Source organism: Stegodyphus dumicola, chromosome X2 (genome assembly GCF_044657685.1).
Source record: "Stegodyphus dumicola isolate Sdum_Otavi_A_Nest chromosome X2, ASM4465768v1".
NCBI lineage: Eukaryota > Metazoa > Arthropoda > Arachnida > Araneae > Eresidae > Stegodyphus > Stegodyphus dumicola.
The window spans coordinates 22696982-22716434 of record NC_140781.1 but is presented as its reverse complement, the minus strand read 5'-3'; the positions used below and the strand labels follow the sequence as shown (position 1 = coordinate 22716434).

At 31.2% G+C, this 19453-nt stretch overlaps 1 protein-coding gene across 1 annotated transcript in view; it reads left to right on the top strand.

Annotated features, from left to right (window-relative positions):
* Positions 1 to 19453, top strand: part of CenG1A (Centaurin gamma 1A) — a 197418-nt gene that overhangs the window by 109366 nt on the left and 68599 nt on the right. The window contains exon 7 of the mRNA XM_085809112.1: positions 8228 to 8451. Coding sequence (XP_085665238.1) covers positions 8228 to 8451 — 224 coding nt within the window. The remainder of the gene's footprint in view (positions 1 to 8227; positions 8452 to 19453) is intronic.

Genomic DNA, 19453 nt, shown 5'->3' with positions numbered 1-19453 from the left:
TTAAAATATTTCAAAATTTCTTGAAACATCTCGTTCATTGTTCAAAAAATTTACCATAGATTTTAAAAAAGCTTCTTTATAACTGCATTTCAGCATAGGCAACATTCTACCATCCATTCGTTGAATTATGGATGTACATTTTAGAGGAAAGAACAAGGCGAGACATTATCTTTTACTAAAACTTTTAAGTGATGTGTTATCCAAACAGTTGTTTATATAAATGGAACAATTATTGCATTATCCAGTAAATAAATAGATGTCAAATGTTGCTGAGCCTCAAGTATGATTTTTCAAACTGATCATTCATTAATGTTTGTGTCATTCATGCTGTTGTACTTGAACGAGGTAAAAAAATTGTACAGCACAATTCCGGAAATCCGCAAAGCTTGGGACCAGAGGTTGTCCGGATTTCAGGATAGAAAAAATAAAGCATGATATTCGGACTAAAAGTGCAAAATGAATAAGGCGTATTAGATACATTTAACTAAATTATTATATACATTATTGCAATAATTTATTATATGCATTAAATTATTATTACATATACAAATTGAATATATTAGTCATTGTGTTATATGTACACAGCATCGAGGTTTGCCGATTTCGCCTCATGCAAAGATTTCCGGTTTCGGATTCCGATGTTAGAATCACTGTTGCTGTAAAATTTCAACAGCTTTTCTTTATTTTTCTGTATATCATACACAATCGTGTCGCAATTCCATACCATTCTGCTATAAATCGAGGAGTAGCATCTGCTTCCATCTTCTGCAGAATTTGCACTTTTTGCATTACCGTCAATGCAACGTGTTTACGTTTTTCAACGTTGCAAGCAGTAAAATCACGAGTGCTTTTCTTATCTGTCATTGTATTAAAAAGGGCTGAAATTAAAAATACAGTCAAAAGTCGTTAATTCGGACACCCATAATCCGGACCTCAAAGCTAAAAACTTTCTGCGCATGCGCCACGTTGACACATGCGCATAGGCGTTTACGCGTGCGCGTAAGACCTTTACGACTGCGCATATGCGTGTGCGCAAATGCAGAATACGTTTTCGCGTGCGCGTTTAATGTATAACGGACGGTATAAGCTAAAATTATCTAATTATCTATTTCAGTTAATGTTGATGATTGCGTTGTTCCTTAATCTTCGAAGTGGATCCAGCTTATTATTTTTTGCAGACTGTAAGAGTAATTTTATAAAAGTAAACTTGAACTTTCGATTATGTCAAATAGAATTTCCGATGCTGGAGCTCCCAAAGGATCTACAAAACGAAAGTATGTTTTGATGTCCATCAAACAAAAAGTGGAATTGCTGCAAAAAATGGATAAAGACATGGAGAAGGTGACAGAGAGGTTAGTGAAAATGAAAAAATTACGATTGAAAAGTTAGTCGGTATTCTCGGCAGAACAATTACGAGACTTGAACAGCGGAACTTTGTAACTGAACAAGAAATTATGTCTGTTTATAGAATTAAAGAGAAAGTATTATCACATAAAACGAAGCAACTTAAACAACTTACATTGAAAGAAATGTTTAACAAAGTAAACAAATAAATATTGAGCTTTTTTTTTGTAAATTTTGATACCCTTTAGATCATAATTGTTCTTTATTTCATAAATTACGGTTTCATATTTTTAATTTTAGAATTTCTGCATGCCATCTTACGAGATTTAAACTGGTGATCTATAATCCAGAAAAATCGATAATTCAGAATCATGGAAGTCCCGACGAGTCCGGATTAACGACTTTTGACTGTATTCATAATTTATCCACAAAATATCCAGATAAAAAAAAGGCAGCACTAAACAATCTCATGAAGTGAAATAACAAAGCTCAGAAAATACAATGTGATTCGTGAACTTGAACAAAGAGTTGAGTGAATCATCTGCTTTTTTACCTCGATGCAGATTAGAGGGAAAAAAACTTATCTTATTTTTAAAAACTTTTTTATATCAATAATTTGGTATTTCTGTTTTGACTCATTATTATTTAGTAATTATGACGTCATTTATTCGGGAAGTATTTTTTTCTTCAATATTTCGTACTCAATGTTGCAGTTTCCGGAACCTATAAACTGAATGTTTATATTCTGAGAGGCAATGCGGATTTCAGGTCGGTGGATTTTCGGTATTTGACTGTATAATGATTTTAATGAGTTCAGCTAGTATAATTTGACAGATCTAGCTAATAATGTATATAAATGAAAACCTTCTTATATTGCTTTTAAAAAAACTGTTTGCTAATAGCAAACTAAATAAATTTGAAAGAAAAATTAAATAGCTTAGGCCTTTATGGAATGGCAATGCAGCAGAACAAAGAAGATGAAAATATTTTTTTCTGGGGAGTGGCAGCATATTTCTATTAAATCTCTGAATTCTGTTATTAAATTTGAAACACGAATATCTTGCACTTCACCGATTGACAATGCAATGCTTTTAAATTACTCAGTTTTTTAATCCAATAATATAGTTACATTTGCTCAAAATATGAAAGAAATAAAATGGAAATTCAAAATTCAGGCTTCACAAAGTGCACATGTTGGGGTGTAGTGTTATGTGTATTGAAAATTTGGTTGTTGTGCCACCTTTTTCTGGAGGGCGAGGAACATACGTACATATATACATCCATAGACTCTTCATTATTTAATAGAGGTGATAGCTGATGAAAATTATCTTTATCCCTTTAAATGCACAAGTTATTATTATTATGGAAAGTTTATATTTGTGTGTTTCTTTAGCATTTGCAAATGCAGAATTATTAGGCTCGCTCTGGAATTTTTGACACTATTTAGGGCCTTTTCTGTAGATATGACTGAGTAGTTTGAGGGCATATTTTTGCCAGAAAAGACCAGTTTATGAAGTGTAGCTGTATAGCTCAGTAAATAATAAAGTTAATTTTTCAAAATTACAAAATTGAATTTTTAACTTTAAAAATTACATAACGTTATTATTTATGTCATTTAAAAATTTTTTATATTTGGAAGTACTTGTCTGCAACTAATGGCTGTGAAAAGAAAAGCTACCTAAGGACTTTGGTGGGCAACCATATATCTGTATTCTTTTTCCTGAACTGTGTGTAATATTTCAGAGTGTAAATAAAAAGTTTCAGATGTCTGTGTCAACAGTTTTATGCGAAATAATTTGCCTTTTAATTAGCATTGTGTACTTATGCATAAATATTTCTATTTTGAAAACAGATTGTTTTAATTTTTGTATATGTTTAGAAAGCTTTTAATTTTTAGGAAGTAATTTTCTGTAAAATGTGAATTTTGGATGCTAATTCATAATTCAAAGTTTCAAAGTAGTGACTAAATGCTTCATTTAGAATTATGTAAAAGAAAAAAAATAATTAGAGGAGCATATGCAATTTATGTAAAATATGCAGTCATTTATGTGAAAGCATATCTCTTAATTTTGTGAAATATGAGAACTGCAGTTACTTTTTGGTTACACAGACAAAATTTGTGGTCTAAATTACTAAATCTGAGTTAGATCCTGAATAAAGATGAAAAACAAAGATAAGCCTAGTGAATTTTACTGAAGAATCTCGCCACACAGCCTGTATACTGATTAGTGACCCTGACTGCTGTAGTGATGGGCCCGGGTTCAAATCCCAGAGACGACATGGTTGTAACTGACATCCCTTCACAGGAGGCAATGGTGGCCACATATTAGGTGCTTCCATAATGAAATGGCCACCCTTTCCAGCCCATGTAGTGGCACTGTGCTAATAGCTATGAAATAAAGCGCCCAGCCATTAAAAAAGAATGTTATAAATTCATTTGAAGAATATAAATCCCCTCCCCATTTGTAGCAACCACACACTTGCCAATTTTGATATTCATCATGAATGGCTTAAAGCTCGTCAAGTGTTCATTCAGGCCCATGAGTGAATATTTTGACACTGAAGATTCTAGATTTAAATGAGAATAGTGATTTAGATACTGAAATTTTCTCAGAGACTAAATTGGAAGTTTGTTTTGCTTTCACCTCTTAATCCAGCAGAACAGTGGCTACTCCATCACAAACTCGATCTTTTAAGTAATTGAAGCCTTATGAATTTACAGGAATTGTGGAAGTAAACTTAATTCAAAGTTATGTAAATGAAATTGATTTTTTTCAAATAATGTAATGAACGTAATAGTTCAAGAAACTAATAATATCTATGAACAAAAAGATGAGTGAAAATCCATCTTCATACAAATCAACATACTCATGTAGATTTATTTGCCTAAAATGAGGAGATTCCTAGGATTAGTTATTCTGCTGGGAAGGAATTAAAAACTTCAACCCGAAATTGTGTTTCATAACTAATGAAAATGACTAGATTATCAAACACTATCTCCTTTTTGAATCATTTGTGCTATAATATATTAATCATGTATTTTATTATTTTTTATATATGTTTAGATATGTAGATAGATTTAAGTAAGTGTTTTAGAACATTTCATCAAGATGAGTCAAATATTTTATTTTGCATTTAGATGTTAAATATATTTTTTCAGAATTTCTTAATATTCTGTATATATGATTACATTACTGTCATATACCATTACAGAAAAAAACAAGACAATTGATCAAAAGAATATGTTTAATGAATTTTTCTTAAAGTTAGGCTTTTAGCGACATGAAATACCCCATCTTGCGAGATTGTACTATTGCAACAACACACCATCTCCAAGGTGAGTTGCACTAAGCAGCATGCCATCGTGTAAGAGAATTAACTGCTTATGCATATATGATACACCTGTCATGAAGAGATTAAAGATATGCGCAATCATGTGAAAAAGGTTGGCACTGAACCTGCCAAAGGGCGTGCGAGATTGACCCAGTATCTTGGCTGTCTGTGTGTGGAAACTTAAAACTCTATTGGTTTAAAATAATAATATTGATTTTCCAGTTTTATTTGAGTATAGTGTGTAAAGGAGTTAAGACCAAGAAGCAGTGTATATCCCCAGCACTGTGTGCATTTGATAACAGGAGGGAATGAAGATATAGAGAGAGATTTGATTTAGCTGAGAGATATCATTAGAGACTGTTAATAGAAATATATTTGCAAATGGTTATTAATTATATTTTTAAATATAGTTTTTACCCATATTTTTTCAATGTACATCTTTTTTTACAATCTGATTTAATTTTCTACATAATTTTTGTATCATTCACTCTTATTTTCTTTCAATTTAATTTGTAAATATTATTTCCAATATATTTTGCTTTGTAATATTTAATTTTATCCCACAGTTGTTAAGGGCTCACCAACGGCCGAGCGGTAAAGTCGCTGAACACTGGTAGTTCGGTCCGAGGTTCGAATCCCACGAACGGGCTGCCTGCATGGATGTTTTCGTGGTTTTCCCCATGTATAACGTGTATATGAGCCAGTTTCCCTTAGAAAGTCCTCCACGAAGGCATCCCTCCCGTTAGGCAAATAGCCCTAGTGTGCTTTGCCGTAATTAAATAAACCAAACCAAACCACAGTTGTTAAATCATGTTCATTGTCTATTAATTCTATTATCATTGTCTTATTTAAGATAGACAGTACTTACTCTTGTATTTCCCCTTCATGTATTCCTTCCTAGCTTTTGAGCGCAAGGTTGTGAAAATTTAAGAAATTATTCATGTAATTTCCCCTTTCCTCTAGGTGTTCAGAATGCAAGTTTTTTTTAAAAAAATGGATTCATCCATGCAGCAATTATTTCCATCTTACTAACAAAGACAACCCCTCAAAAATACCTGCAGAGGTTGCACCAAACCTTCCCACTTGCTAATAATTGTAACATGTTAAAAGTAATGGAGCTGAAAGTAATGCTGTGTGAGGCACAATTGGCGTAAGACGAATTTAATTGCCTACACTTGCAAGCTGCAGCAGATAGTGCAGGCACCATTTCCAGCAGCATTTAATGATTGAAGCTTAAAGAATAACAGTGGACAATAATATATTGGACGTGTAAAATTCAAGGAAAGGAAAATGAAGATATTAGATATTGCAATGTCAATATTTACCTATTCATATTGGAATGTAGGTTCTTTTAAAAAAGTAACACTGTGATAGTTATCAATAGTCTGTTCATGAATGCTTTTTAACTCTGTTCATGAATGCTTTTTAACTTGCTATTTTTCTTACTGAAACTCTGTCCTTTGAAAATTAATTTGTTCACACTGTTTTCCTCCCTTAGTTTTGTACGATAAAATTTGTCAAAAAAAAGGGGGGGGGAATTAATGTGAATAACAATGGTAATTTTAGTTCATATTATTTTTGAATTTATAATTTTCTCATATACCTATAATAATTCACTTCATTCGCATGATGTTAGTATTTTAACATTTATTGTGTTATTTTACATAATTCGACGCAGAAATTTTTATATTGTTCACATTTTTAACCTTTCTATTTTATAATATTACTGTATTACTGCTGTACTGTTACTGTATTATTACTATATTTCTGTATTTTATAATATTTTTCTTAATACATTAAAAAATTGCGGATTTATTTCTTATATTGTCTTTGTGTAATTTTTTATTTCATCCGCATTTCTCTATTTGATTTCATATTCTATTGTTTTATTTATTATTCTGTATTAGTGTTCTGTGCAAAGAAATTATGTGAACTTGTCTATTTTACAAATGCAACATAATATGTGACCTTGGAACTTTAGATTTGAAATATTTTTTCATTAAAGTTGCACTGTCAATTTACAGCCTATCACAGGCCAACACCATCTCAATAATCTTTTTCCAACGGATCCATTTAGTCGCAACAGTCCGCCAATGCTTGATTTTAAAGTCTTGAGATCTGCCTGCATACAGTCTATCCATCTTATGTGAAATCTCCCTCTTTTCCTCATGCCTTGTACACATGCAGAGGTCTCATTTTTAAGTGTTTAATTTGTCACATCTAAAAATATGTCCAAGCCACCTGCTATGATAAGATTTGATGACCCAAACAATATTAGGTTATTTGTTTCTTCTCTAAATTTCATGGTTAAACAAGATTCTCCATCTATTATTTTCTCAAACTAGGCCATATATTTTTCATTGTACTTTTCATTCAAAGATTAGAAGTCTTCTTCATCTCTTCTTATTAATGGCATACATTCACTATCATACATTATGATAGGTCTAATAAAAGTTGTATAAATATTTATTTTTGTCTTGAAGTGTAATAATTTAGACACTAACAAATTCTTTAAACCATAATGACATCTATTAGCTCTGAGTAATCTGTTGTCAATTTCAAGTGTACTATTGTTATCATTAGAGTTGATATAGCAAAGATACCTAAACTGAACAATGCCCTTGAAAGTATAAGAATTTATTTGCAGTGGGAGGGGATTCTGAACTCGAGTTGCTGCCATAAATTTTCTATTACTTTCATTAATTAGTGTAGCGTCTCTGATTACAGACTGTAGAGAAATAAAAGCCTCCGTAACCACCTGTTTACTTCTGCCAACAATGTCATCAGCATATACTAGTAATTGTTTAGTTCCCTGAAATATGGTGCCTCTAGTTAACTCTTCAATTTACTCTTTTTAGAGTCATTCTAGATGGAGAAATCAATTTTCTAGGAAATCCGAGTTCTAGCATAGCTACTTTTACACATTACAATTGCCATAAACATTTATGTGTATATTAGGAATTGCTTGAAAACTAAAGTTGTTTTAGTTAGCAATTTTTAATCCTCTCTTTTAACAGAACAGTATTTGGACCATATTCTTATATTGTCCATTGTTTTCTAGCATAAAGCACTTATTCCATGATGTACTCTTGATTTAACTCATGAACAAGGTTTGACGTAATTGCTATCACCTCTTTCGCAAACAGAACTGAACACGTTTTTATTTCTTCATTTTTGGAGTTTTCTAAGTACATGGCTCTACCTCAGAAACCTGCTGCTGTAGAAAAATCTGTTGGTAATGAGCATTTTCAACACATAGATAAACACTTGCTTGCATTCAGTAAACATGTGCTCTTAGCATTTAGGGAAACAGATACTGAAAGTATTTTCATATCCAACCCATATTTCTGTTTTTCTGTGTGTAATCTTATGATAATCTAAATATTGTAGCTTTTCTGAGTTTCTGCTATATTGCTAAGGAACAATTTTTTTAATGCATGTGATGTCACCTGGCAGGCTTATAATGTGAAAACTGCATTCATTTAAAACTTTTAGCAGGCACATTACATATTTTAAAATTGTTTTTTATGTTATGTATGTTACATTATAGCTTGCCAGAAGATAGTGCAGCAAAAAATGGCCGGCATAAGCTCAAGGCCTAGTACCCCAAGCCATCCAGTTCGCTGCAACAGTTATGTTTCTAATTCTTCTTCAGTTGTAAGTGCTGCTAACAATGGCTACCATTCAGCTACGAATGCTGGAAATTCCACACTTACAGTAGTCACTGCATCCCCTAGTCATCTTAGTCATACAACTGTCAACCAAACTTCAAAAGTAAATTTCTTTGTTATATTATGCTATAAAATTGTTACATATTTTTTCTTTTAGTATTTTATATTTTATTCTGATTTGGTTATTATATAAGCCTATCATATACAGCATGTTTTCTTTAAATGGACAGTACTCAGAGACCTCTGTAGTTTGAACGATCAGCCGCAAAGCCATGAAATTTTGTACAGGGACTATTAACAACATGGGGAAAAGGAATCTGCAAAAAAAGAATTTAGTTCCAAAAGTTGTCAATAGGGGGAATAGGGCACTACTGATATAAATTTTTAGTTTAACTGCACAATCAAATTTCTGACCCCTTTAAAAAGTTACAGTAAAGAGATAAATGAATTTTAAATAATAATTTTTAATAAAATTTTTGGCTGTCTTAAAGTGCGAAGCACCACATTTTTTCCCTATCGGCAACTTTTGGAACTAAATTACTTTTTGCAGATTCCTTTTTCCCATGTGGTCAATACTCCCCGTATAAAATTTCACGGCTTTGCAGCTGATAGTTTAAGCTACAGAGGTCTCAGAGTACTCTAGGTTTAAAAAAAAACACCCTGTATATTATGTAAGCGTTTGTATAAATAACTAATGAAACAAAATAATGTTTGAGCTCTTAATTCTTTTTCTGCATTTTACCTGAAGGCTGCTGAATGCAATATAATAAAATAAAGTACTGTTGGCCCTAGATTTTTGCAAGAAAATCCGAAAGATCCACATTTTGATCAAATTCTATTTTTATACTTTCATTTCTTACATTTATGCTGATCTGTATTATGATTATCTCTTCTTTTGTATTACTATTTTAGAAGCAAGACTCTGGTCTTGATTTATTTTATGGATATATTGTATTTATTTTGAAAAAAATCTCTCCCGCAAGAATTATGTGAATTCAATCTAATTCGAAAATACCTCAGGTATAGTTTGCTTTGAATTAATGTGATAACTAAGAGGAGGGTGCACAGTGTGTGTTGATATCATAACAGGCAGTATAATTAAAACATATTTATATATTTTTTCTCTTCTTGTGTTATATTTTTAATTACCAAAGGTATTTTACATAAATAGAAAAATATGCTTATGAAATTTTCCCTGCTACGGTTTTAAGGTTATATATTATATAATATATTTAGGACTAAAAATAGTCACATGTATTGAATTCTAATATTTTAAAGAAATGCATATTGCTTTTATTCTTTATGTTAAGAAATAATGCAAGAATCAAATATTGCAATAATTTGTGATATACAATTGACTTGGCATTTCTTTAATTAATTTAATAAATTCCAATATTGTATAAATTTCAGTGTTGTTATGTTAACTTTGCAATGGGAAAATACATATGCGTACAAGTCATTTAAAAGAGCTTGTCTGTCATTTTTTTTGTCAAATTTACTCAATTATATAATTAAAAATCCTATATCTAAATTAGTTTTTGATATTCTACAAATTTTAGCCTGTTCTTTACATTACATAAATATTATATTCACTGTTTTGATTTTTGCTGAATTATGTAAAACATATACTTATGAGGTGTTCTTCGCTTTGATTCAGAAATGTTTTGTTAAAGCATAGATACAAAGTGATAATAGAGTTTTTTTAGACATCATATCTCTTCAGCACGTTCAATTATGAGCAAGGAAAAGAGGAAATACTAAAACCTTTTTACTTCAGTTAAATAAGAAGGCATGTTTATGAAAAAGACATGTTTTTCGTGAGTATGTTATACAGATTGATATGAAAGCCAGGCTCATCAAATTTTTAAAAAAATGGATATTAAAATAACTTGTGTCAGTGAATAACACCTCTATATTCTCACAATTAATATACCACTTAAAGTCTCATTTGAAGTTAAGCTATCAGTTTTAAAAACACTTTGGTGCAAAATAGAGATAAGGATTTTTCCAAGCGCAATGAAATTTTATGATTAAAGATTATTTCACAATGCAAAAATGTGCAATACCATCTTTCTCATACATTTTTGATGATTGTAAAATTTTATTCCTGACTTCATCTATTTTGTTTGAACTCAAAAGAGATGGGTCATTTCTTATGGTGAAAATTTCCAGTTTCTCAAATTCGGTTAACCAAGCAGACAGTCATTGTCTTGTTAGGTTCATGAACATTTGAAAAGGGCTTTTTAAAATTCTTCAGCTGTTCTGCAAGAATTGTTTGTGATGTAATGCTTAATCATAAAAATGTATTCTAACTCATTTGCATCTTGCATCAGACAATTGTTTATTAAATTTAGCAGCATAAACTGAAGCAGAAATTTCAAGTGAAATATTACTTATCATTAAGATCCATTTTGAAATCCCAAAAATTTTTTAATGTATCACTTTTGAATTAACCTACATATTTTTTAAATATATACTTTTTGTATCAAATATTTTATTATTTCCATTTTCATGAAACTAAAATTTTTTATTAGCGTTAGGTCTTTTTGCCAGCTGTTGCAATCTTACTAAATTCTGTCCTTTTATTTATTGTGAGAAAGTTGAGAAAACCTTTGTTCTAAAAAAAAATAACGAATAGTAGTCAGAATTTTCATTATGCCAAAAAAATAAAGAATGAGTTTCTAATGCAGTTGAAGTCATAAATTTAATTACCTTTCTTTGTGACTAATTATTTATGCTCTCCTTAAAGTTATCTTTAATAATCTCCAAAGGTATGTTGTTTTTTCTTAGTTCAGTGTGTCATTGCTTAAAATTGTAATTAAAGTTCACTTTGCAAATTTTTAAAATATGTTTTAAAAAAAGTCATATTTGTGCCCAATATGAGCTCACATTTACAATCAAGTTAAACCTTATTGTAAATATAAAATTCCATCAAAACACTTGCTTGTGATTCTAATTTGATTTGAAATAATTAATACTGCAATTTAGTGTTACTTCTTTATTCTTTACCAATTCATAAATGATATGTTTTTATTGACTTCAACTGAATTGGTGACATCACCTGCATATGCTGTGCTAGATCTGCCTTTTCTTGATTGTGAATCTTTAATTCTTGAAGAAAACCATTATCTGAAAGATAAGTTTTTCTGAGTTCAGAATGTAATAGTACATGAAGCATTGTGCACAAGTATAAAAATGCCTTATTTCATTCTTCAAAAATACCTGTCCACAGATGTGTGCTTCTTAGAAGCTCAAAAAATTCAGTATCCCTGTTTTCAGAGAACAGAGCACTTTTATTAATGGTACATGACTTATTTTTGACATATTTGTAGCCATTATCCAGGCATTTCTGAGATCTGAGTGGAAGTTTTTGTATCTGACAGTTATGGAAATTTACTATTTGTTTTTAAAACCACATTTCAACCCGAATTTAGTTCTTATCACCAGTGTGTAAGTTTTGATGTGCAGGATGTTTCTTCAGGTAAAGGAATAAATGGGTTGTGGCTGCAAGTTCTAGGCCCGTGTTTCCCAACGTGGGGCCCATGCCCCACAAGGGGGCAATGTGACTGTTAAGGGGGTCAATTTGAAATTGACTCATTCAGAGTTTAAGGGGACAAAGGACGTTCTAAATATGTTTCATGAAGTCAAAAATATTTCGAAATTTAATTTTTTATTCCCCAAAATAAAGAAAAATGTAAGTGTAAAAATACGTTAAAAAGTTTTTAAATTGTGGTGCATTTTAAATATTTTATAAAGAATTCGCTGCAGACATGGACATTTAAATTCTTTTAAAGGCATTTAAATTACTGACACATTATGCTTTCCAGACGTTTCTCGCACATTTCAGCCAACGAATTTATTTTTTACTGTAGGAATGGCAACCGGTATATTATTCTTCCCTTGAATGGCAACAGGAGCTGCTTTCAGCTTTGTTTATATTGATCTTATATTTGTTTCTTTCAGCCCTTAGTGAAATGAGGGGTGCAAGCAAGAAAAAAAAAAAAAAAAAACGTTCGACGGTATTTGCAGGCATATTTAAAATTTGGTTTCATACCCGGTCCATTAAACGGTCAACTTTTGTCTTTTATGCCAATAATACCTGACCAACGAATCAATGAAACTAGGACATCTTGAAGTACATTTGAAGGCGAAACATGATGCTGATATTCATTTAGATTTGAATTATTTTCACACTTTAAGGAAAATTTTTGAAAAAAGAGTAATATTGAAGTCTTTATTTACTGTTCATAATGCAATTGTTAATCGTGCTCTTGAGGCTATTTATCAAATTTCATTACTCATCGCTTAATCTGGGAAAAGCCATATTATAGGGGAGAATTTAATCAAACCACCAATATCAGCATTTAAAACTGTTCTAGAAAAAGATGACAATGACGTTAAAGCTATGCCACTAAATAACAGTACTGTTTGCAGAAGAAGATTAAATGAGGATATTGAAATACAACTTGTTGAAAAGCTGAAAAAAAAAATTCGGTGCAAACGGATGAACCAACTTTGAGAGGCAGTGAGGCCATACTTGTAACTTATGTAAGATATATTCATAAAGGGGATTTTGCCGAAGAAATGTTCTTCTGTAAATCATTAAAAAGCACCACTACCTCCAAAGATATTAATAGTAAGCTAATTTTGTAGCTTACTATAAATATCTTTGGAGACTTACTTAGATATAAAAAATATACCAAGTAAAAATATAATACATCTTGTACTGCAGATAGTGCTCCTAATATGATGGTTGAAAAATAAAATACAGCAGGGAATAAGAAAAAGGGTTGCTTAAAATTGATAAAAGATGAGAATCCAGAAATGCTTCTTGTGCATTGTGATATTCATAGATAAAACCTGGTAGCTAAAAACAATTCGCCTGTTCTAAATGAAGTACTAAATTCAGTTATAAAGTGTATCAATGATATTAAAGCTAGGGCCAAATGTGAATGTCTTTTGAAGTTATTTTATGAAGAACAAAATGAAGACTATATGAGATTTGTACTTCACCTTGAAGTAAGAAGGCTGTAGAAAGGGAACTGCTTGGAAAGATTTATGGAACTATTTGATACTCTTAGTGATTCTGTAAGCGACAAACCTGAGATGAAAAATCCGTTAACGGATGATAACAAGGCAATTGTGGGTTATTTAGCCGATATCTTTGAAAAATTAAATATATTAAATAAACAACTTCAAGGAGCAAATAAAACTTATGTCGATGCAAAGATATTTGGTTTCATTATCTGTTGAATTATGTCAGGCATATACTATTTACCACAAAAATTTTGAAAAGTCTCATTGGCTCCAAAAATATGATGTGACTAACGCTATACTTGTTATTGATACCGCTATACTTATTAATGTCGATCATCTGAAAATTTTATTGACTGACTTAAAAGATTTTGTAACTTAAAACAAATTGATTTCCCAACTTGGATGATGCAGCCAATGCTAGTGGATTTGGCTGAAATTTCAAATATGCAGTAAAAAGAACTCGCAGAAATGCAAAATGATGAGTCAATTAAAACTTTATTTAATTTAAAAGGAGTGATGACATAGCTTCGTCAGGAAACCAGAATCAGATATCCAAATGCGACAAAATTTGCAAGAGAACTATTGTTACTGTTTCCATCTTCATATTTTGTTGAATGTGGATTTAGTGCCATAAATGATTTGCTGCTAAAAAAAAAAAAAAAATCGTTGGATATAATGAAACCAGGAGATTTGAGACTCAAGTTATCTAAATTGGAACCTGACATAAAATTTCTTTGCAGCAAGTATCAAGCGCAAGGAACTCGCTAAATTTAAATAATAAAAATTACTAATACTTAAAATGAAAAACTTTCACTAAAATTAGTTTTTTCTTGAATTTCACTTCTCCACGTTTTTAAACTTCACTTACTGTGTTTGCTTACAAAATTTCATAGTCATTTCTTCCTAAAAGCTATCATTCAAGTTTCTTTCGTGAACATTTCAATTTTTTAAATATTAAAAATTATGTATATGCTAGGGGGAGCTTAAAAATTTTAGAGAGAATTAGGTGGGGCATAGCACAAAAAAGGTTGGGAAACACTGGTCTAGACTGTATGGTGGTGAGCCTAAAACTTCCACATGAAGCTTCCAAGTGCTGTTTTTATTTGAAGTGTTGTGTGAGGATGAGCAGTGCCATGAAGCATGGACTCCACATGCCAGCATGCCCTGTTTGCTTTGAGTTGCCCATGTATGGGACCTGCAGTATGCATCAGCATTATTTGTGGTGCCGGGAGGCATGAAATCAATCAGAAGAAAGTACTAGAAAAGAAAAGCCACTTCTTTTTTGGCTGATATAAAAAGCTTGAATTTGTGGGCTTTTGGGAAATGTTTACGGTGTCGTTGCATTAACTCTTGCTTGGATGTTATTCTGGTGTGATAAACTTACCTGTCATGATAAGTGTATGCTTTTGACCAGTCATATACTGCATAGCAAGTAACCATGTCTCTGTGCTAATCAGTAACCCATAAGAATATTAGATAGGAATATATTTAATCCCTTTTATTTTATTCCCACGAAATTTGATCTTGAAAATTTTATTTTTATTAATGAAATTATATTAAAAATCTCTTATTACGTTTTAATTTCTCTCTTCATATTTTGTTAAATTTTAATTTAAACTATTTAATTACTTTAAGCATTAATTATACAATTATTTTAATAATTAATTATTTAATTTTTTAATTGTTAATCATTATTTATTTATTTATTTATTTCTGTTCCTCTTTCCTGATGGCTCAACACGGTTAAACAGGGCTCCAGTACATCTAATTTTATAAATTAAGCCCTGGTCTACTCTGTAACTTTAATTTTACACTTTTTCCTCTCATATGTTTTTCAAAATATTTCTGGCTTTATGCTGTTCCAGAATTGGTAGGGGTAATTTTTCTTTAGAATTTAAGACATTGCAGCTTGGAAAGTTTAGAAAGATATGGAGGCAAAATTTATAGATCCATGATTCTAGAAGATTCCAGAAAAATGTGACAAAATGGAAATGTCTCCATGCTATTAAATGCATAATTTCTTACTTTTTGGAGAACGTGTGGAAGAAGAATGAAAACATTATTGTTGAATGTTTTACTTCTGATACTAGAATCTTTTTCTTAATATTTTTATGTTCCCTTTATTTTCTCTACTTTTCACTAGACACAAGCATGGAAAATATCAAAAATGCTTCTAATCTTATCATATGGACAGGTGTTATAGAAAGGAATTTTTTTTATTAATGAAGAAATTGAAAACTAAAATTTAAAAGATTCGTATTATATGTCTTAATGCAGCATACACAGAGCTGGTGCTAGGCATTCTCCCACCTGATGCAATCTCTGTGGATCTTAAATTCTGCTGCCTGATGTCTTTCTAAATTCTGCTACCAGTGCCTGTTCTAGATTCTAAAAGTTTTGCCATTTCTATATTTTCTTGCTCAGTGTGTCACTAAATTCTAAAAATTATGCTACCTCAGCTCTGTAACCGTACCTTATCATATATATTTTTATATCTTTTGAATGTTCATTTTAGTAAAGAAATAAAATAAGCAGCTTTTTCTTTACATTCTAAATGATTTAGTTTATTTAGAATAACAGAAATTTTTAATTAAATCCAAAATTTTAAAATGAAAAGGAAACATGGAAGAATGAAACTGAATACATAAAGAGAAAGAAAGTTATTCTTCAAAGATATGTACAGTTATTATTATGTAAATTACCCAGTTGTTTACAATTTCAGCCTTTGCTATAGTTTCCCATTTCTATTTTCTCACCAGAATGAAAGCCACATAGACAGTTTTTAAACTGAGGTTTCTGAAGTGTAAGACATAGTGTGTTTCTGACCTCCACTTGCTCCCTGCATTAGTTCCTGCCAGCTCTGATAATTTGTAGTTATTTATCTTTGCATTACTGCTGCCAATATTTAAATTTGTTATGACCATAGAGTTATTGAGTCAGCTTAACCACTTGCACTACGACTAAACTTCACAGTTGCGGTGCTACAATATAACAAGCGGTAAAGTGTCTCATTTACGCCGCTCCACGTCTGTGAGTGCAATCCAAAGCTGTAACTCAAGAAATAAACAATCTCGTTAGGCGACGTGTGCACCACATTATTTTCATTTTTGCGATAAATGCCTATCGATGTGGTGTTCACGTCACTTGCGGTTTGAGACAAAAGCATCTCGACGTGCATGGCACGTCTTTCTAGTGCAAGTGGTTAAAATGAAAATAAGTTGCACAGTCTTTGACCACTAGTCCATATTTTTAGTTTGAATTTGACTTTTCTTGTTTAATTACATCACCACGAGCTGTAATTGATTTTGTTAGCATAAGAACATGCTTTTATGTTCTAAGTTCTTTTTAAATAAGAATCTTACTTAAAACTTTGTCTGACTTTGTAGTTACTTTCAGACATAACGATAATTTGCTTCACATCTGTTGGGGGCCTTTGAACTGTTTAACTTTTACTGGATCAAATAAACCCTCATATGTATATTGTTGAGAGGTTAACAGGTTAGGAGATGAAACACGCAGAAACTAGTGAGGACATTCTTTTGCGTATTGAGACAAATTTCTATTTGTTAGATAAGATGCTGAAAGAGAAGGAAATCAATATAAGTTAGCCAAAATGTCTGGGAAAGCTTCAAATTAAAAAGACACATAAATATTTTATTAAGTGTTGTTGCTACAAAACATAAATGTTTTGTGTAGCTTGTAATGTGTAATTATCCTAATATCGTTTAAGAATCAATGTCATAAATTACATGTATTTTAAACTGTGAAATTTTATTAGATTGTGATTTTACTAGGGCTTTATTAACAAATATTGTTAAAAAATAAATAAAATTTAATAAATGTAAATCCATAATGACTAAGGTTATCTAATACCTAATTTTTAATTACTTATAACTAACTGCTTACCCTTAAAAATTATCTCTGCATATTAAAGCGAGTTATTGCCTTTCATTAACCCTTACCATGGTCACAAAATCAAACACAAAAATGTAAAAATTCATTTAAAACTTATTCTTTGCATCTAGTGAGACTTAAAATAATGAAAAACTACTTATCACCTCTGCTGCTTTAGTGGTTTATTAGAACATTAAAGTATATTAACTGAGTCACAAACTCTGGAACTCTACTCGAAGCTACAACACTAACTGCATCAGACAAAGCCCAGCTAACTTTCAGAACTTACCAATCATGCCTACATCAGGCCTTTCAGGTTTGTTCTGATCAGCAGGTCTCTCTCTAGGCAGTGGCGACAACAACCAGGCTTTTGTTATGAATCATGCTGATTATGATTTTAGTTCTCGTTTTAACCTATGCCGCTTGACATTAAAATCTGCTTACTATTTACTAAACCTCTAGATTGAGCAAGTAAGTCAAAAAAAAAAAAAAAAAAAAAAGCTAACTGTTAGTAAAACACAAATGAAATGTAATTTCTCTTCTTTCAAATATGTCCAGTTATTATAAGTGTAAAATATTTAATGCTACTTGATAAATTTCATAAAGTTTATTTTATTTTCAAACTTATTAATAATAATGTTAATTAAATTTGGTTTAATAATAATAATGCATCCTACTTATGGATCTATTTATTTTTAGGATGGTATTACAAAAGTGAAGTTCAGGCATAGATAATATTTTTAATTGAATTTATTCAGTTCCCATTTACTCATAGGTCCTTAATTTTTTAAATTAATTGTCTTTAAAAGTCCTTTTGTATGAACCCTGTTATAACTGTGCCTTAGATTCCCATCGTTAGTTAATGGTTTGTGTCTGCCGAGTAGGGGATTTTTTTTTTTTTTTCTTGAACAGATGATAAATCTCTTCTAATTGGATGAACTACCTGCAAAATTTCTATGCAAGGAAGGCGCTCCAAATAAAATGTTGCATCTGTAAGTCTACCTTTTGAAATGATTATATTTTGCCAGATTTTAAGAACTATTGCAGGTTGTGTAGAGCATTGCTGGTTCTAGTGGTATAGGATTAACAGATCTGATTATACTAACTTAACTATTACTTAGCAATTTAAAATTCAGAATATATAAGGTTTAGCTAATTATGGCAAAGCACACTAGGGCTTTTTGCCTAAGGAAGGGGATGCCTTTGTATAGGACTTTCTAAGGAAAACTTGCTCGTATGTGTATTACACATGGGGAAACCATGGAAATGCTATGCAGTGAGCCGTTCACCTGGAATCAACCCAAGTTGAAACTACCAGGGTTCACCAACTTTAATGCTCAGCTGCTTGTCAGCCAGAATATGTCAATTAAACAATTACTTGGATATGTAAAATATTATTGCATTTTTTGTAAAAATAATAGTGACGGGATTAAGCCTGAAAATGAAATACTAATTCTAGGGAATACATGTGTAACTTCTCTTCACATTGAAGCTGATTTGACAAGAAACTTTATGAAGATTTTGCAAAGTCTAGGGGGAAAAAAAGGTTCATTAAAATGAAACCTAAGGGGAAGACATCATTTGTAGGTCTTTAATTGAGGAGGCTGATGAGTAATCCTGAATTTGAAGGTGTATTGAATATGATGTGAGGAAGTATTTTAAAAATGGTGGTGAGTTTTCAAATAACTGTGAGACAAAAATTTTTAGATTTTATTAATAAGTTCTCAAGAAACTTAACTAAAGCATCACGGTGTAACATGGTGGTGTTCATTATTAGTTGTACATCTTGTGTCTCCCCCAAGTCAGTTTGGACTACATAAGTTATCAGGACTACTATTTCATCAAATCCATTTGGCGAACATGTGGGTATCCTGAGTACAATGTAGATCAGTGAGTTAACTTTAAACTTTGTCCAGTGAAATTGTCGAAGATATGTCAAAGATGGGAAGTGTTTAATTACCCGTTATTCTTCACAGTTTACAGCTGCTCCCACACTTTGGGATACAAAGACCAGTACTTGTGGTCTGAACGAAAAAAAAAAAAAAAAATAAGAACTACAAACTAACTTAATTTAAATAAGAGCTAAACTCAAATACTTTACAAAGACTAGTAACACTAAAATTGGTCTTTTAGAGCTTTACAGAATTTAGAGCTTTACAGAGTATTATGCAGAA